The following is a 21,170-nucleotide window of genomic DNA, read 5'->3' on the forward strand; positions in this document are numbered from 1 at the left end:
AACCCTATTCGCAACAATTTCCATGGCGTACACACACTGAAACCAAACGAGACACAATTATCCCTTCCCCAGAAACATTCAACGGTACAATTAAAAGTACATATACTGTACAGAAATGGCAGAACAATGGGCCGTGCCCCATAAACAGTCACCGTTCGAATCGTTCCATCGTTTTCCCAGACACAAAATTTTCGGCTTTCACGTAAACCAGAAGAAGGAAAGAGAAGGAGCAGTTGCATGTGCAATGGCAGACACGTAGTCGTCCAATTTCCTGCCAACGAAAGTAAACACCTGTTCGAAGCAGGGCCAGGAAGGCGCTCGGTTGGTCGTCGATTCCCCCTTCCTAACAATGGAGAACCGACTTCCCGAGTGCCGGTCTACCGCGTCTCTTTGCTCGTCCATGTTTCGTAGTAGCGAGTTCTGCCGGTCGAAAGCAAACAGGTGCTAGTTTTAAAGCATCCTCTGTTATTATTCAAATTAATATTTAAAAAATATATAGTACATGTAGGAAACTTAATATTGAAACAAATATTCAAAGAATCTACGATATCTGGGAAAATAAATATCGAAAGCCGCAGAGTCCAATTTACGGCTCTTCAAACGTGAAAATCGAAGAAATAGGAAGGAACAGGGTGAAAGAACTCGAAGATTATTCCTTCGATATTTATTTGCGGATATTTGTCCGTGGTGTATTTTTGAAAAATTCACACGTGATATGTAGTTAATATCTTTTGTTTAATTCACATGTAACGTAAGCTATAACGATTGTTTAAAGAAGACGACGCGACGCTGACGGTGTTTTCTTCGCGATGTTACCGCAAAGCTTTAGTCTGTGATGAAATGATTGCAAGAGGGGTTGAAAGTATCATTTTTCAAAACGTTATGTTGACTACAGTGAATTGTTAGTGAAGAACGATGATGATTTGAGAGGAATGCTCGCTGCCGATCGTTGATACGCGAAACAAGCGAGACGGAACTGGAAGTTTGAGTGGTAGAGAGTGAAATAGTGCCACTGCTGATTCTGATCGTCTAATAGGATTCTTGTGGTAAGTGATCGGATCTTATGCAGAGGGTGTGGATGATGAAGCAGCTCGAAAGTTAGACTAATTGCTCGATTGTTTCCAATACAAAACGCTAATTATACGGGTCAACAATATCTATTCGATTCATGCATATGAAATGTTGCTTATACGTATACTTTTATGATCGATCTTTTTAACATTAAATGTACGTAATTCACAGAACGTTTCTTTTCTGGTTGATAATTAAAGATAGGATAAAGTCTCTGCAAAATTTAAATTTAGAAAGAAATATATTTTATACGCAGTAACCTGATGTATCCCCTTAATTAAAATATCATGTCTAACGCTCTTTCATTTTTCAAGATATATTGAAATATTTGATATTTCCTGTGCCTTTATCTTTCAAATAAAGTTATATCGTGCAACCTGTGTTAAACAACGACTAAACATTCTTAAATTGGACGATAGGAAACAAAAGTGGCATAAAGAGAATAATAAAACTATTCTGTAGTTTCTAAATAAAAGATAAGCTATTTTAATTAAATAAAGCAGAATAGACAATCGCTAAATTAGAAAGAATAATATTTTATACGTGCGATAGAATAACCTAAACAAGACGAAATATTTCTCCTATTGAAATTCTCCCCAATATACCACGTCTCGTCATTCCGTCAAAATTTGAATGCTGCTTAATTATAGATTGATGTTCCACTCGTTTTTCCTATCCAAAAAAATAGATTCGTTTCCGTACTTTCGATCGTGAAAGTGGCCGTGTCAAGAGTACATAGTTAGAAGCACAGACAGAACAACAGTACAGTGATTCATCGAGCTGTTTCTTGAGTTAGCGGCTAGCATCGAATCGGTGGCATCGCGGATCGTGAACAGGAGGGAGGACTTTACGCCGGTTGCCCATGGCAGTGCGTTTCAGGTTACGGTCGGTGAATTTGAGGAGTACCGTGGCCCACATAACCGTCGTATCCGGCTTGTGTATACCGTATAAATCATTTGGCCCTACCTGGATCCATTTTTCCTTCGATTTCAAGGATTATTTCCGCTTACTCTGCCGAAGAATTGCTTTTACCGCTTTGTTCCAACTGATAGGAGACGTAATTGCCGGCTTAAGCGGAGATACGTCGATTACCTCGACTCGCCACGATGACCATAATTCTCTTAACCAATGGATTTCAATTTCTCGGAGGTTCTGATCGATGATTCTGTAATTACTGATTGTGAAGGATCTTAAAATATCGTGAATGAATTATTGGCAAACATTTCGTAGGTAACTTAGTTTTCAAAAATAAACTTTTAAATAGATCTACAAAATTTTAAGATCGCGTTTCGTGTAAACTAATTATCACCTCGTTTAATCGTTGTTCGTTATGAATGACTAGAATCTTTTCCAGCAATGGATATCAATTCTTTGAGTGTTTTGATTATGTGATTCTGAAATTAAACGAGTGAAAACGTTAAAATTAATCTCTAGATAGATTGACAATTTGATAGACCGTGTCTCGTGCAACATACTTACCTTCTTGTTTTATTATCGTTCAGTATTGATGACTAGAACTTTTTCAAGCGACGTATTCCAATTCTTTAAACTGATCGATGATCCTGTAACTATTTATGGAAAAGAACATAAAGATAAATTGTTTTTACAGGTCACATTCGTTACAAGGTATTTAGCTTCCTGTTTAATTGTTATTCGTGTTTCGAAATAGTTCCGTATAAGGAGACCACGCCGAAATAAGGCGAGGAAAAAAAATTGTCGAATCGAGGAAGCGGTAATCGCGATTCTCAAGCTGCCGTGAACTTTTTGCAATCACGAGCCTACTTTTACCTCCTGGATTCGATTCACTTTGCCCTTCTTTGGTTTCGAACACGCAGAATCGACAAACTATCGCTCTCGCCACCCCCACTCGCGATGCTAATGTCGTTCCACGTATCTAGGTTTCACGTAATAAAGCAGTTTCTTCGCATGCTTTCTAACCACGCGTTATGTTCTCCAGTTGCGAATGCACATGGTCGTTTCTTTTTTTATTTCTTTATTCTTTGTGTCTTTTCGATCCGCCACTCCGTGGATCCAACATCGATCAGACAAATGTTTGCGCTCGCTTTTCGTTTGTAGGAGATCGTCCATAGTCACGCTACTTACGCGAAACGAATCTTCAATGACGTTAGAACTATCGATAACGATCAGATATGAAATTCGTGTCAAAGAAAATCAAAATGACAGGGAAATATATGAAAAGACGCAAATATTTCTCCGTATTTATTTTATCAAGAATTATTCAAATTCTCCAAAATGCACCGTTCGTAGAACTACGCCTGAAGCATGCTTACAAGAATTACTTCGAAGTATTCGTATGAAAATAATTTCCACGAAGCGTGTTAACATCTGATGATAAAATGATAAACAGCTGCAAGCTAGATTAGTAAAAATAATTAAATACGACTATATATTCTAAAGATTGTATGTAATTATATCGAATCACTATGACTGACTACGAATGACAGTCACTTTTTTCGCTGAGCTTCTCATAATACGTAGTTGTGTCTCATATGAGTAGCTAAACGCTGCTATAAATGAATGATTACAAATGACTATAATTAGAAACAATTATGACTAATTATAGTATAAGTAACTACATATGATTCTAATTGTGATTAACTGCAAATGGTTACAAGTAACTGTAAACGGTCATGGCTAGTTAAAAGCAAATACGAATGTGTAAACAACGATTGTCATAAGTGACCACCATCACATCGACTATGTCACGTTAGCGACTCTAAATTGCTATAAGTGGCCTCGAGTAGCTGTATGACAACGTGGTTATCACTAGAGGTGGGTCGAAATCTGATTTTTAGACTCGTGAAACTCGAATCTGAAACTTTGTGAGATGTCGCAGTTCTCGAAGCTTCCGAAAGTCCATATGCTTTTCTTCTCTTTTTTCTAAGGAGTATCTATTTTTTCAGCAACCACAATTTCAACAAATGTTTCTCACAAAATCACATTATTTTTCCTCGATGTAAACGCTGATAAGAGATCGGTGGAATCATGCCGATTGAAACGGATCTGAAGTCTAAATACAAACTCCACTGGATTATCATTACTTAAATAAAAATAAATTCATCTTCGTTGCAATATTCCCATAAACTGCTTATACAAATTACTATTGACTTGTAGTTCGAGAAACATTTCATATTGTTTTCTAAATGTTTTCCGAAATTTCGAGGTTTCGGGGTTTCGAGGTTTCGAGGTTTCGAGTGATCCATCTTCATTTATTACTATTACATTTCAACATTACAATATCATGATTCACTCAAGTAGCAAATTTTGAATACAGTCTTCGATTACAAGGTACGCTGTCTAACTTTCAAGCTGTTTGTACACTTATTTGCAATGTGCAACGCGTAATCATAAATTTTGCATCAATTTGCAGATGCATCGGCCGTTGCCTGGATCGGTGAAGGATGTCCTTGGATCGCCATGAAACACAACATTCTGAAGATCCTGCCTATCCTCTTTTGCACGTTGCATTTACACACCGGACAATGTGGGTCTTCTTTTGACTTTTCTCACGCCACCTGCTTTCGCCCCTTTCGTCCCTTCTGTTCTGCAATTCGTCCGCCATCTACCTTCTTCCTCTTTCCATTTTGGTCGCGACCTTAATCGCGCCGCACCGTCTTCCGTTTCATCACACGGTTGATCGCGTGCGAACACGAAGGAATTGCGGTTGCAAAAGGAAACTGGACTGTTCGAATTCGACGTATACGAATGTTCTCGGTTTTAGAACTGCTGCTAACGAACGAGTCAATATTTCTACGACTTTACAGTGATCACACTATGCGATTCGATAGATTTTATATTTCTTAAATTCGATGCAGATGAGCGAGTTTTGTAGCGCGAACATTCCTCGTGCGTTTCAATGGTACGATAGAATTCTATTTGTTTGAATTCGACCTAAAATTAAGTGAGATTTTTATTATTATGAGATTGAATATGTACATGTACATACTAGTTCGTTATAGGTTAACTTCCTAATGATCTGTCAAGTTTTTCTTTCTTCTTCTGCTGTCTTACTTCGTGATCGAGTTTCTATGTAAACTATTTTTTATTTTATAATAAATAATACCTTTATTCTTACTTATTTTCTCGCGAATACTTATTTTCCTCGCGTTACATTACATCATTAGAAATACAAACCTCTCGAATCACATAGCGTCACCCACGAGAAACGACAACAATATCGCGTTGCCTGTCCACGCCGTGCCTCGTATTTCTAATGACGAAATCCAGGCAAATGTAGAATTTCTACATCGAAAATAAAAATTTGGCTGATCCAACGAGGAAATCCACACGAACGTACGATTCTTCTATTGCAAGTAGAAATTTGTCCAATCAAAAAATGTCACTAATGCGAGGACGTAACGACGCGTTACATCGCTTGTCCGCAACAAGCCTGTTCGTTTCCCTTCGACGATTCTCGCGACATGTCCAGTCGTGGATAAGGATCGAATGACTTAGAAAGCCGTTGCATTGCGACAATCGAGATATCCTAGTTTTAATGTCTCCGTTTCCCTTCCTCGATGGACATTCGTAGAAATTGCCAGCCATTTTACGCGCATGGTAATTAGGCCGTAATAAAAGAGAACCAGCGATACTTTCGAAACTCCGTTTTGTTACGCTCTTAACTTTATAATTCGATTCGTTTTTATCGACCGGAATAACCAGATTCAATTAAAACTTGCGAATCAGCAATAGGTAACCGAAGAGCATTCGTTGGAATGGTAAGCATAGGAACACGTTTAATTAATTTCTTCGTAGAAACAGCTGTTTATTTGTACCATGACTGAACCTTATCTTGTACAATTGGGTACAATTAACGATAATATACGTGAGTTTTTCCTAGTTACAACCGTGTACAAGTTTACAGTATGTTCTTACAATCAGTGGCTTGTAGAGAAGGTTGATACGTTCCATCGTGCAATCATTGTCTCTCATTTACATGACAATTCGTTGTTATCTCGACAGTCAGGAAGTTTGTTGAGACAACGCTTAAACGAGCGTTTACTTTTTCCCCTCGCATAATCGTGCGAACTCGTTTTATTTTTCTGCTTTTTTTATCCAGAACGTAATAGAACGATGAACAGTCGCAATAAAGTAATTCGTTCCGATTTACTAGTTCGACCATTGACGCGTGTCTGTGATGATGTCGAAGGAATTGATTTCTAATTTAACACAGGAAAGTTATTTGCTATAGCTCGTATACAAAAAGAAATACAAAAGAAAAGAAAAAGGAATATTGGAATTATTAAAAAGGAGTTATTGGATTTTAATTATTGGAATAATTGTAAAAGGAAATATTTCTTTCTTCCCTAACACTAATTTTTTCTTTTACAAGATACAAAATTAGCTTCTCTATACAATTTTTGAAGCTTTGTGTATTACGACAAACAATTTCGTAAATCCTTAACTTTGAACGCAATGTTTTTAAACCATAAAAATTCTATATACTCCCTTCAACGTGTCAGAAGCAATACCATGGTTTTCTTCTGGAAAAGTCTCTAGCTGAAAAGGGAAAAAGATTACGAAAGGCAACGCCGGAACGTTGCATCGTCGTCGATACGCCGTGAGTTGGCAGCAGGCGGAACTCCGCTCCAAGGGAGCGCACACGTCCAATTCCTCGTGCACGCGCTCCTGTTAAATGACTTCTATATACACATATTTTTCGTAGCACTCACATATTTCCACTTATTACCATGTATTAATTCGGCTTTTTATCCGTGCAAAGCATTTGCAAATGTGGACGGCCACATATACCAAATGTATAGACGATAGACACGATCACATCTACCAAGTTGACCATCGAAATGTAGGTTTCTACTATGACATGTTACGGTCCTTTGATCGAGAACAAAACAAGTGTAGTTCATTGATATTCGAATGTCGATGGATAGAATAAAACAGAACTTACATGTTGATTCTAGTAAATCGAATATCGTAAGATTTTTATAGAGCCAGGGTGGATCGTATCATCTCGTATAAGAGGAACATTATAGTTTTTCTGTTCCCTTTTAGAGGATTCATTTAAGAGATCTAGTTATCGACTGGTTGTGTGGTTACTTCGGAAAATAGAAAAGCATCACGCATAATACAGCTAAGTTGGAAAAATAACGGATAACAGGGGCTTTGATGCACAACGAATTAGAGGCAATGATCGCTTTACACTAACCGTCTCGATCTTATTACGAACGGTTATCTTGATCGTTTTTTACTTTTCAAATGGCTACTACAGAAATTCTTCTTTTCCTTTTACTCGACAAAAGCGAGGAAATTAAATCGTTCTGTTCCAATCAGAGAACTTCTTTGCATTTAATTACGAAAACAGTTAGAGTTAACTAAGGATTAAACGTTTCATTTATAAATTTAAATATCTGTGAACATTCTTCCAATTCTTTTGTTTAGAATTACTCTTTTAATAAACTAATTACTCAAATGTAATTTCTAGATACTCTACAATTGAAATATTTATACAACGAATCTCCTTATATAATTTTTCTTACAATCTTTTTAAATTTAAATCTTTTACCTTTATAACTATCTTTTTAATAAATTACGACGACGAAAAATTTATCGGTAGGAAGACCAGCGGTAAACCGCTTCTTTAAAAAGCCCGGAAACCCGAAAACCACACAATAGCCGTATATGGATCAAAGGAACATGATCGTTCTTCGTTCGAGGCAGCTAAAGAAATGCATATTAACTCTCAATATGGTAGAACCTGTCTCCAGCTATCGCTATATTTTACATGTCACTTCCGCTTTGCAAGAATCCTTCTCTTCCTGTTAATATCTTCCAACGTATCGCATATTATTAAAATTCAATATATAATTAATATAAAAATTTGATGTAAATACGTATATAATTTATAACATTTGACACTTTCAAGAAAATTTGCATGTAGAAAAATTCGTAAATAATCGAATTACTTTAGTATGTAATTAATATGTGTATGTGTACGCGGATTCATAATCCAAGCTAAAAATTCTATTCTTCTGTCTGCTTAAATTAAATTTAATATCCATACAAATTTCTGATTCATTTTCTTTATGATGATCCAGTACAATTAATGGAATTAGCATGGTATTTATTTAAATATAGTGATCCGTGATGCGAGATGTTTTCTGGAAAACGGTGCCACCGCCGCACATCTCTTCGTCAGCGAAGATTTACCGGTCGGTGACACCGTGGGTGTACTCGGAGTGCTGGGTGATCCTGGACCACAGGGTGACATCGAACTCAGACTCCAGGAGCACGATAGTCCAGTAACTTTCTCAGCGTATTCGAAGAATCTAACTCTTATCAGGCCACTAGATAAAGAAGGCATCGATGGACCTGCCAGCGTTTACGTGAACGTAATTTGCGAACGGAAACATACATTAGATCCTGTAGGTTTAACATATCCTCTTTACTCTACATACACAATTAACATTTTAAGGAACGTAGTTGTTCTAATTACTCGCATTTGTTGCAGGGTTTCGTGATACCAGTCAATATTCGCGTGACTGATGCCAATGATAATGCACCTCAATTTGTAAATGCGCCTTACGTTCTAAATATCTCTGAGGTGAGAAATTAGATATGTTTGACAGACAGAAATTTTCTTTCATTCAGAAGGAATATTTTTTTTTTTATTTATTGACGACAATTTTTGACATTTAGGTCACGGTAGTTGGCACGAGGGTTCTTCAAGGTGTGAGAGCCGTGGATGCTGACCAACCAGGGCCATTTTCTACTGTACAGTATGCCGTTTTGCCTGGACCGCATTCGGTAATTTTTTAATTCCCTTCTATTATATCTTATTCTTTTGTTTTACATAGAAGAAATCTTAACGAACTTTTGTAGGATTACTTCGTGTTCGTGAATGCTTTAGAAGGCACCCTAGTTCTAAGGAAACCGCTAGATTATGAAACTCTTGCCAATTTTTCCGTCGATATCCGTGCACAGGTAAGTAACGATTCCTTAAATGTAAATATTAATTCTCCAAAAACTCTGTTAATGTGCTTTAATGTTTTTTTCTTTTTTTTTTTTGCTCACAGGACCAGGGCAATCCGCCCAAATCATCGACTACAACCCTCTATGTTAATGTTATCGACGCGGATGACCAAAATCCTGCCTTCCAAAATGACCAATACAAAATTCTCATCCCTCGAAATATTAAAACGGTAATTTTGGTACTAATTGAACATTTTTTAACAAGTCGATGTTACGTATACGCAATATTATACTTTTCCACTGAATTGTTAATGCATTATAAATTAAAAGAAGTAAAGATACGATGAAAAGTAAGCGATTCAAAATAATATGAAATAATACATGATTCATTCTTTCAGAGAAGGATACTGAAAGTTGATCCAGCGCCAATAAAAGCAGTAGATCAGGATGTAGGAATTAATGCTCCGGTTCAGTATACGATTCAAGGAGGAATTCTACCGTTCCTCACACTGAATCCGGAAACAGCTGAAGTCGCCATAACACGACCATTATACGAGCATGAACTTTTATCACCAGCAACTATCGTGGCAAAGGCAAGCATTGTGACAGTAGAAATTAATTAATAAAGTATTATAAATATCTGCCGTATATGTAAATCTGTTACTAATTACTTGTTGTTTCTATTTATTGATACTTAATAATTCCTTATTCATCTTCTCAATAATTACAGGCTACGCAGATAGACAATCCAGATAAATATGCTCTTTCCACTATAGTCGTTTCTCGAGAGTCGGATTGGAACGTGGAACCCACTGCTGGTAGGTGATTTTTTAATCTATTCTTAAGATCTCAAGCTCTGATAAGGAACAGATCTAGAATCTCGTGACCCATCTCGTCGTTAAGAAAATAAAACGATTAAATGGAAATGATATTAATTAGGTGGCAGATTACCAGTAAGATTCATACGAAAGGATCATGAAACTAGTATTCCAGAAAATACCCCTCCAGGAAGCGTTTTATTAACGACAGGAGTGAATAAAGTAGATTCAGTAAGTCAGAATCAGACACGGGAATTTATTATACCCATAACGCAAATGTAAGTCATTTCTCTGCTTTTAGAATTTAAGATTCTGGCTTGTGGGAGCGATGGAAGATCTGGAAAGATTCTCCATCACTAATTCCGGTGAATTGATTTTAAAAGGCACTCTCGATTATGAGAGGAGGGTCCAGCATAGTTTTTTGGTTCGTGTCACTGACGGCCATCATGTACGTTTAACAACAATTTAATCGTTAAAATAAAACTCGACTTTTAATATTGGAATATTTATCGTTGTAAATGAATATACATATATGTCACAATATTTAAATACGATAGTTTCAATTAAGATTGGTAATAAAATATTTATTATTAATTATTTTCTACTTTTATTATTAAATTTATTATTAAATGTTAACACTATTTAAATATGACATTACAGAACGACACCTCACGCGTCAATGTTTCTGTTGAGGATGTAAATGAATGGGAACCCAGGTTTCGTCATCCCAGGTACGAATTTCACGCCGCAACTTTGAGAGAAGGATCCATCGTCGGTGAGTTAACATTCTAACTAATATATATATACAATAATAGAAATTTTTATTTTCATCTTCATTTATGTATATATGTTTCTTTAACTATATGATTCTTAGGAAAATTGGAAGCTGCTGATGGTGACAGAGACGACAAAGTTAGTCTATCTCTTAGAGGTCCAGATGCAAGGTATGATAAACATTTATTTTTAAATAAAAAGCAAAACTTATTTCAATTTTACAACAATAATAAATATTGAATGATTATACAGATCTTTCGAGATACGTGATAATGGAGAATTAATTCTCAGATCAGCAACAACCATTAATGGTACTTTGGCCAGGTTAGTGGCTGTTGCCTCTGATTCTGGTCGTCCGCCGAGGTTTGTAGAATAATTTTGATACGATAGAATAATCGATTTGATACGATATAATTCGTATAATTATTTGAATTTTTTTCTTTAAAGGTCTAGTATGATCCCAGTGATCGTGCATATACCAAATAGTGGCTCGTTACCAATTGCTGCAAGAGCTGCACCTGCTTGGTTGGGCAGCAGTGTTCTCCTGGTTGCTGTTTTTGGCGCTGTCTTGGGTCTACTTGGTGTTATAATACTTGTTTTAATTTTGTACATATATAAAAAGTAAGTAAAGCTGATTACTTGAAAGATTATCTTATTTCTTTCCTTTAATATTTTCCCCGACCATAACAGGACATTCTCATAGGGCATTCTCTAAAATGTTTATTAAATATTCTCTTCGGCTATTAAGAATTATTTTCCACGTCAACCTATAGACACTCAAATTAAAGAAGAAAGCTGTAAACTGATCATTATTTCTACATTTTTATATATAAAAGAAGTTGTGTATATCAACGAACAGTATTCTTAAACTAACGATACGCGTGATTCTAGATTTTTAAATCCTTACAACGTGTTGCAGTAAAAGGCCAAAAGCCAGTGGTTCAGTAAGTTCAGTAGGAACTGGCTACAGAGAAAAATCACCAGTTCCCTCTGCTCTGAGCCCGACTCCTCAAGTACTCGGGGCAAATATGCTTCAAGATGCCTTGGAAGTACCTCGAAGAGGAAATCGAATCGAGAACGCGCGCAATATCGATGAAAACGAGGAAGAGGCTGAGACTGGAGACGACCTAGAGGAAGATGATCATGTTGATCAAGAGATTGTAGACGACAGTAACAATAGTGAATCTCGTGAAGTCAAGAATGATAACAATGACGTCGAGAATCCGGTTTTTGCAGCGAGGAACTACAATGCCACTATTAAAAGTAATTCGAAGCAATGAATTAAGAATTACTCGGAATACTATTAAAATTTATAATTAAAAAAGAATATATTAGCCTATTAACTTATTAATTAGCGGCGCGCCTATTTTAAATTCGCTTCATTTTAAAATTCTTATAAATTTCTATTCTCATACAATTATTATTTATTTACGTAAATTAGGTGTAACATCGGCTAGACAATTGCCTCTTTACGCAAGACATAAGGTGGCTCCAGCTCCAAATCCTCCAGGTTTATCAGCAACCTCCAACATCCCCAATATCGGCGGTTTAGTTCAGAACATGAACGACTTAAGTTTAAAAACTAATCTAAATGCTGACTCTTGCAAATCTTCCAATTATTCCGGAGATCTCCCAGATTCTTTGGTACCTGCGTGGCCAGCTTGCTCCGTTTCACAGAGAGTCAAAAAATTATCGTGGGACGATGACGATAGGGTATCGTATCTTTTATTATAATAAATATTTAGATATTTCAATGAATACATTTTACGTAGAACACAATTAATCTGATTTGTTACAAATAAAAATATCAGTAGATGCTAGAACATAAGAAGAAGATAAGAAAAAATAACTAAATTTCTCTAAGTACGAAATTATTACGTGTAATAATATTTTCTCTCTATTTTTTAGACAGTGGATAGCGTAGAAGTGGCAGCAGAAACAATGTCCAGAAACAGTCAGGTCGGAAACGAACGACTTAATCTCACCGTGTACTTTTAAATCACGCGAAAAATGAAAGACTGAGAAATAAAATGGTTTCAATGACTCCATCGTCTGTCAAACGAAAAAATTACCAATAGACCACTTCGATAAATAATTCCTTTATAAATAGACACTATTAAAATGCGCTATATAATTGCCAGATACTGAATCAATTCAAATAGAATGTACATACAAAATGTATAGAGAATTATACTATATAGTTACAGACGAGTTGCATTAAACGATAATGCAAGTACGTTCTTTACTTATAGTTATTTTATTAAAGAAATGCAAACGTTAACAGGTTTTCTAATGTTCTAACGATGCTAACACCTTTAATTTACATTTAATCCGACCAAAAGAAATACAGAAAATTTTCTAAATAAATTAAACTTAGCAGAGGAAAATTTTTCTCTGTGAAAAACGTTCGAATAACGGAGGCCAAGTTAAGAAAAGGACAAAGTTCCGTTTCACGCGAAAAACCGTGTCAGTAGGACGATCTGGAAGAAATCCGGCGTTCCTCGCGATTCTGCCTAAAAAGTATGTAAAAAGCAACAAAAAAATTTCAAAACATACTTGAAAATCCTCATTTTATATTTAACATCTAATAATTTTTTAAAACTACATTATGTAGCAGTTTTTCAAAGTTCTCGAATATTTTCGTTTCATTTTTCATTGTATAATTTCTTATCAGCTATAGGTATTTCTAACGATTACAAAATTCGATATGGTTTACAAAAAAGCTAGTTAACTTTTACCTACAAGACGAAATTCGATTGAGATAATTAGTAGATAATTACAACTTGATTGAAATAAGAAGCAAATGAATAAGAAGAAGGAAAATTTGTGGAAGAAGTAATCGCAAAAATACGAGGACACAGCCAAATCAAACGAAGAAAGTGACTCATTCTTCCGAAGAGGAGAGAGAAAGTGCCCCGCAGAAGAGTGCACGAGCCTCAGCTCTCGATAGTTTTACGTGACTTCTGAACAGAAACGGATCGAACAGGTGAACAGCATTTAGGAGAAAACAAGAGTGGCATGATAATAACTAAGAGGTCGTTTTCATTTTATAGATATTACGTAAGTGAATTTTCTTTACTTACATTTTTTCTAGTGTATATAATATATTATTTTTTAATATATCTTTTATATATACGTATAGCAGATGTAAGTATACATTAAAAATTGACAATTCTAGTAGTTAATGATTAAACTGCGGATGTTTACGCACTTTTGGGAAATTACTTAGAGATGTAAAAATCTACACAATGAATATAACATATAAAAATAAATAAAATATCCAATGCGAAAAATACTTAGTATAATGTTAAATGTATAATTTAATATTAGTATTAATATTAAATATATTTATTTCGTCTCTATTTCTTTAATTATGTTGATAAAAATATAAAATTGAGTAAATATCCACAAGCTATTAATAAATAATTCACTTAAGAAAATAATCGTTCACACCGTCATAATTTATATATAATATTTATAGAATATATAAATACGATTTTCTATTTAATTGTGAGCGATTAAAAATTAATTAAAATACGTTAAGCAAGAAACGATTTGCATGACGCAGTCAATCGTCCCGGCTACTTAAACTTTCTTAAGGAAAGTTAAAGATAGCCTTCACAGTCGAAATAAAAACGTCAATCCGTATTTCCGTATCCGTATTTTTCTTAATTCGTTCCCTACTTTCAGGTTTATCATGAAGCATAAAATGTCTCTTAGTCTATTTCTTCTCATAATTTTACAACTATGCCTCGGTATAGAAATTTCAGGTATGTGAAAAGAACTAAATCATTTATATAAATGAAAAAATGTCCTAACAAAATTATTCGTGTATTTTTAGGCGATATGTACTCGATATCTGCTCTAAATTCATCTAATGTTTCGATAATCAGACCACCAGAACTGTGGAGCGAGATTCTAGAAAATTGGATTGTTTCTGATTCGAAATTAACGAGGATGTCGAAGGTGATGAAACTAGGAGATAAGAGCCTAACTATAACGAGTAAAATATCGACGCCAAATAAACGAGAAGTCTCTGAAACCGACCTCTATCTACTCGGTAAAATTTTAGTGTTAATGTAATTATTATCCATCCGTTTAAAAATTATATAAATTATTCTCCGTTATATCTAGGTGCGATAGAGAAGCTCGTCTATAGAGTGGATTTTCTAGAAAGTCGTCTCAGAAGAGCGGAAGAACTCCTGTATTATGTGATTTCCGGAAACATCAATAAAAAAGGTAAATTACAGTGTTTTTGCACAATAATTTATAATAATATTAATTAATATTACAAATTACCAGCTGCAAATTATAGATTTTTTCTTTCATAATTTATCATAAAGTAGAATAATTCAATAATTTGTAATTTTGTACAATTTACTTGTAACGCTTGTCTTACTATCAAACTTGTTAATATTATGCAACGATATTTATCAATACTGGTAACTTGTAACTTGTAGAATTTCGCTAATAATATTAGTTCAATTGTGTAAAAGAGCTCAGGTTTCCTTCACTCTTTCTTTTCATTATAAATTCATTATCCTCTTCAGAGCCCTGCCCTACTAATTATACCAAAATTGGTCAAAACTGCTATCACTTTAGTAATCGTGATTTTGACTGGAAGTCATCAGCTAGTCTCTGCCGAGGAATGGGCGGCCATTTATTGGAATTCGACACGGAAGACGAAAAGCGCGATGTGTTAGCAGGCTTGCAAACAAATTCTAAATTAAAAGGGAAAACCTTTTGGACAGGGGGATTGAATCCAGGTCTTCTTTGGATTTGGGCTAGTAGTGCAAAACCAGTTTACCAAAATACTAAACAAACTGTCCCTGGTGATGGCAGGTAAATTTGTTTGTTAATTAGTTCTGTTAATTAATATTAATGATTAATCGCACTTATCGTAGTTTTAATATATATTTGATACTTTCAAATATTTGTAATTCTGTGATTGTATATTTAGGTGTTTAAAATTGTCTTACAATACAACGTCCAGATTATACTCTTATCAAAGTGATGATTGCGGCGCTAGACACAGATACGCTTGCAAATTATCAAAAGACGACGAATCAGCAAACAAAATTGAAAAAACTGCAAGGATGTTAATGAACGAATAGCATTAAGTATAGACTGATATGTAGTAACGTGTAACTAGTTTTATTTATTCTATGTACATCTATTTAATTCTAAAGGCTTAAGATATATGTACATATTTAATATAGTTAAAAAATACTTACTATATGCTTCTATTTGGTATAACTGAAACACCTTTTTCACGTTAAGTATGTTAAATTTCTTAAATATATATTGTTCGACTGTTCGCGGAGAGACACGATCGCGAAGAAACAGGAGTCATAAATTTTCGTTACGATTCGATTCGACGCCGCGAATTGGTCGATCCCCTTTTTTTGTTTAGGATAATAGAAGTGGTTAACTGATTATAACACTGAAGTAACAGATTATAATATATACTTTATTCCAACAACTTTGTAGATATAAATAATTATGCGACGTGCGTACAGACGTATTCTCAGAGACGTGTAATAGTAAGTTACAATTGATGACTGATCATTGAACAAAAACCAGTCAAGACATTGACTGATCAACAGATGAAAAACCAGTCAAGAGATGTTGACTGATCTAAAGCAGATAAACCAATGAAGTTCGGTGACGATGCTGTCACAGAGGAAAACTATTGCTGGATGTTGATTGCCCCACCACCGGTCGCTTACGGGTGGAAATGATCGTTGAACATGGGAAAACCCGTCATTCCCATTTTTTACATGATGAAACAATAACCATAAAAACCAAGATAAATAACCATAGAAGTCAAAGAAGAACAATAACCGTCTCGACTTGAATATATTTTATAACAATTAATTATATGTGCACAGCCAGTGGCCGCTTCGACCGAGGGATGGATTCTGGTTTGTATAAAGTCACCGGACGTAACGCATATCTTAAGTACATACATTTTTATAACCATCCACCGTTTCTCTTTGTACATTGGTACATTAAGTTCAACTAATATTATAAATAATGCAAATTATGTAAGTACAATAAATTAGGAATGATTAATCAAGCTCGTATGAAACAACATTTCCTGAAAAAGAAATATTTTATTGTTGAAACAAGAAAATTAAAAATAAATTTCAAATCATTTTCATATTAAGTACAAACCTTGTTTCCGAAACAGCCCGTGCTTTTCTCAGTCAATTATAAAATATTATCTTTCCAGTTCTGCAGAATTTTCAATTAATGTCATAGACTTTGCAATTTTGTGGGCCAAGACGAGGCTTTTTTTTCCTTCATTTGTCATTGCAATAACGTCGTTACTGTTAGTAATCAGACCACCATTCTCAAGAATTAATTTTTTAGTCTCCTCAGTATTAGATTCTGCAACACCACAACAACAGTCGTCGACTACAGCTATCGCATAGCCTAACCGAAGACCGTCTAAACATGTGGCTTTTACACAAATGTCGTAAGCGAGACCACATACGAAAACATAATCCACGCCCTCTTTTTTTAACATTGCGTGCAATTCCATTGATCCCTTAAAATTATTATCGAAAAATACGGAATAAGCTTCCATATCCGGGTTTTGACCCTTACGTATCTAAAAAAACAAATATAATTAAAATGTTAATAGTTTATTTTCATTTTATAATAAATTTTAAATTAGGATATTTTACTATAATGGAAGAGCGAAGATATACATATACCTGTATGGAACCTGGTGCAATCACAAGATCTTTGTGTAATTCTGCTCCCCATGTGTTCATCACACAATGTTTAGGCCAAAGAATCTGTTCCAGATAAGGATCCGCAAATATGACTGTATCAAATAACTTAGCATCTTCTCTTTTCATCTATGCATAATTAAAAACGTTTTCATTTTTTAGCATGCGAAAATTTCTTTTAAATTAAAAATTTTTAACATTTTAATGAGAATAGAGTTCATGCAAAAGAAATATAGAAAACTTCGATTTTTTATAGCAAAATAGTAAATATAGTATGTAAAATACACAAATACGTGAAATATGATTCGAACGAAACACAATAACACAATTGTATGAATAAGGATAACCTTTTTCTGGAAGAACTGCTTTTCACAGATCGCAACGCGATAGCATTGTAATATATATTATACTATTATCTACTATCTATATATACTACCTATATTATAAAATTGTTTTACATATGTATTATATGTTATAATAAGTATTATAATTTAGATATTTTATATATTTTGCACAAAAATCCACAGTCTAATTATTAATATTATGATACAATGTTGTTGCAATAAAATGATAAATTCCAACTTTATACCTTTGAATTAGGACATAATTCCCGTAAATGTAAGTTTTCGTAAAAGCTGATATGATTTTCCGGATGCCAATCTAACGAGTAAATAATTTTATTGAAAGATCCATTTTTCAACAAATTATTAATTGGCTCCACCACATCAGCTCCATCCTGTTTGGCTTCGCAAGTACGAAGAGACAAAGTCCCATCGATAAAATCATTTTGAACGTCTACTATCAAAAAAGCGGTTTTAGGCATGCTTAATTTTCTTGTCCATTCACCAAATCTGTTAATTGAATAAAATACATAATTTTATCTAATTCAGTGTTAAAACAGAAAAACGAATATTATCTTGGTCCATAAGTTCTTGCAGTTTACATTCCCCATTGAATGCACATAAACCATAACATTGCTTATTTGCTATATTTGACAGCTTTTGTTTCCTTCTTTTATGACAAATATAAAACTTTATATGAAAGTTTGACCGAACTTCAGTTTAAAGACATAAAATTATTACCTTTTTTATTTGTCATTTAATAATCTTCGTCACGCAGAAGAATCCGCACGTAGAATCACGTAATCACGTAGAATACGCAGAAATGCAGGTCGTAACTTTATGAAAACGCTAAAAACACTCAACTTTACATGCGCATAACTTTTAAATTCCTAAAGATAAGACTCGTATTTTTGGAGTCTATGCGATAATCTGGATGAATGGTGGATCATCTATCGCCTTCTTCAAAAAAAAATTAGGGAACTGCAAAACTAACTCACAGATTGGTTTGCACCAAACAAAGGAATTCTTTGAGCAAAAAATTAAAAATCTATTAAAATATTGTAGAGAAACTGTGAATAATAGTGGAAGGTATGTATCCTTATAAAAAAATATTACTGGTTGGTTATTAGCATTCATAATAGTGAATCAAGTACTTACTAAAGTATAAGGGATAGTATAATTTTTTGTATTTTAATAAACTACTTCAACATTTATTTATTAAAGATGTTGAGCATGCAAAGAAATGCGTACCACAAATTTATAATCATACATGCAAGATATATTAAGATTAAGTTTGGATTAGATTTATTTTAAGTTATGGACATAATATTTCAAATAGCAATAGAACGTTTAAAAAAAAGGACAGATTGTTCTGTCTTATAAACAGTAGTGGAGTCTGTTCAACCTGCTTACGTTACAGATATAAATACATTATAGTGCAAATAACCATTTCACCTGATAAAAACAGTGCCATGGATTAATATTTTATTATGCTATTTACATAATTCAGTACTCAGGATTCAACAAGCTATTTCATATATTATAAAATTACTATATAAGAAATATATTATATATAACTAAGTATATTATGGATTTCAGCTTTTTGTTATTATTTATTATCTAAAGTTCCAACTGTTAGCTGTACTAGTATGTATTTTAGTAATTTCGTTGACATTACTCTGTCACTTATTTTTTGGATCTAAATATATTTGTCATTAGTATGTACATGTGAGAAAACATAATATGATTTTCATTATTAAAAGATACTCATTAGTTGTTAGTTACATCATGATTACTTAGTACTAGTATTACTGATCAAGTCACAGGTTTAATATGTACATATTAAATATAATACATTATTTTATTGAAATACTGGCAGAAGTTCTCACCATTTTTTAATGCTATTTCAGTGTTTTTCAGAATTTTTTTGTGTAAGGTATAATTACTGGAACTTATGAGTCAACTTAATATAACTCAATTCCAATAATTAATTTGTATTTTGTCCCAATTATTCCTAGATGCTTTGAATTATAACAACTATTATTATTATACGAATTTATGAACTTCATCTAAATGAACCAATTACGGCATAGTATGTATGTAAGTATATATATACATACATATATTCTTCGCATTACAAAAAAGAAAAAGGTAACAACATAAATTCATATTTACCTCGTTAATTCTTCTTCTTTCAACACGCCGTCTTTATCTAAATCAAATAAGTCGAAAATCTCCCGAATCCTCCATTCATCTTTTCGAATATCATCATCCTTAAAAACTAATGAACACATTGCACGAAAATTTGCAAAATTAAAATCACCCTCTGGATCTTTCAACATATACATCAAAGGATCCATCATATTAATAACACGTAAAAAGAATACGTAAGAAGGATACGTAAGAAGTTTATAAATAGGGGTACTTGTCTACTCTTGATATATGTTATATATCCTAGTTATTTCTTTCCTAGAAATACGTCTGTAAAGGTTAGTTTCCAAATATCAACCACGCGTGACTCATAGTATTTATGACCAATACAAATGAGGATATCCACCGGATATTGAAGCAAATGGCTAATGCTAATTCTGAACACATTTTATTACCCATAATCGTTTCTTTACGATAACAGTTTTCAAATTTCTTATTTAAAAACCTTTTCACCTATCATTCACGTTTAGAAATATACTTTTAGAGGTGGTAAAATCCAGGGTTTCTCCTTAAGCGAAAACAATATATTTAAAAATATGTTTTATGTGATATTAAATATGCTATTATTATAGCTTACAGATATATAGATGTGTAAAAATCTACAGAATACGCACAATATGCACAAATATAGAAAATATTCAAATAACTCCTTATGATATGTGTAGAAGAAAATAAATTTCTATACTGATTTCATTTCTTCAGTTATATTCATAAAAATATAAATTTGCATAGACATATTCTCAACAATAAGACTCGTTTTTTTAGTATATTTTCGCAGTTTACTAAAAAATTTACTTATTTTTAAATGCAGTATCGATAAGTAATTCACGCAGTTGTTCGAGTTGTTAACGAGATTGTAAATTTCAAAAACAATAGAATTAATAGAGAGGAAATAGAGAAGTCTCAAATCGTTTTGAAGTCAATGATCTTCGTTTTATATGTACCAAAAAATTTCGGGCAACGAATTTTAAGAGTCGCAGATGTTATAATAAAGTTCCTTGGAAGGATCTAGCCACGGAGTGGTGATCATCTGTTTTTTCATGAATGTTACTGATCCTTTTCGGTTTGGTAAAAATGAATTTGTAAGTCTATAAAGAGTTTGAATAAAATACGAACTGTCGGACAAATAACAAAAAACAATAACAATCATTATCGATATAATTATATCGTCCAAATCAAGCAAAGAGAAACTTAACCCTTTGCATTCCCAGCAATTTTTAATATGACCTACCAGAAACTCTGAATCATCTTTATCATGGGCTACCAGC

The 21,170-nt window shown here is 33.7% G+C and overlaps 3 protein-coding genes across 3 annotated transcripts; 2 read left to right on the top strand and 1 right to left on the bottom strand.

Annotated features, from left to right (window-relative positions):
• Positions 1-153: 153 nt before the first annotated feature.
• On the top strand, positions 154-12,658 carry LOC126865420 (protocadherin-like wing polarity protein stan). The gene is made up of 18 exons (XM_050617886.1): positions 154-1,046; positions 4,463-4,576; positions 8,185-8,471; positions 8,558-8,650; positions 8,746-8,853; positions 8,929-9,030; positions 9,123-9,248; positions 9,417-9,611; positions 9,749-9,836; positions 9,958-10,067; positions 10,138-10,284; positions 10,497-10,611; positions 10,711-10,780; positions 10,863-10,973; positions 11,058-11,231; positions 11,530-11,873; positions 12,052-12,323; positions 12,519-12,658. Exons 2-18 carry the CDS (start codon positions 4,510-4,512, stop codon positions 12,606-12,608), a joined length of 2,499 nt encoding a protein of 832 aa, XP_050473843.1. The 5' UTR covers positions 154-1,046; positions 4,463-4,509; the 3' UTR covers positions 12,609-12,658.
• A 922-nt stretch (positions 12,659-13,580) lies between these two features.
• Positions 13,581-16,405, top strand: LOC126865438 (oxidized low-density lipoprotein receptor 1). The gene is made up of 6 exons (XM_050617926.1): positions 13,581-13,670; positions 14,301-14,380; positions 14,452-14,670; positions 14,745-14,849; positions 15,161-15,452; positions 15,571-16,405. Exons 2-6 carry the CDS (start codon positions 14,308-14,310, stop codon positions 15,722-15,724), a joined length of 843 nt encoding a protein of 280 aa, XP_050473883.1. The 5' UTR covers positions 13,581-13,670; positions 14,301-14,307; the 3' UTR covers positions 15,725-16,405.
• On the bottom strand, positions 16,060-21,108 carry LOC126865433 (nicotinamidase-like). Its single transcript, XM_050617917.1, has 5 exons — positions 19,867-21,108; positions 17,940-18,201; positions 17,333-17,479; positions 16,788-17,226; positions 16,060-16,710 (listed from the first exon to the last, which is right to left on the bottom strand). Exons 1-4 carry the CDS (start codon positions 20,052-20,054, stop codon positions 16,834-16,836), a joined length of 990 nt encoding a protein of 329 aa, XP_050473874.1. The 5' UTR covers positions 20,055-21,108; the 3' UTR covers positions 16,060-16,710; positions 16,788-16,833.
• Between the last annotated feature and the right edge of the window lie 62 nt (positions 21,109-21,170).

Source organism: Bombus huntii, chromosome 5 (assembly GCF_024542735.1).
Source record: "Bombus huntii isolate Logan2020A chromosome 5, iyBomHunt1.1, whole genome shotgun sequence".
Lineage (NCBI taxonomy): Eukaryota > Metazoa > Arthropoda > Insecta > Hymenoptera > Apidae > Bombus > Bombus huntii.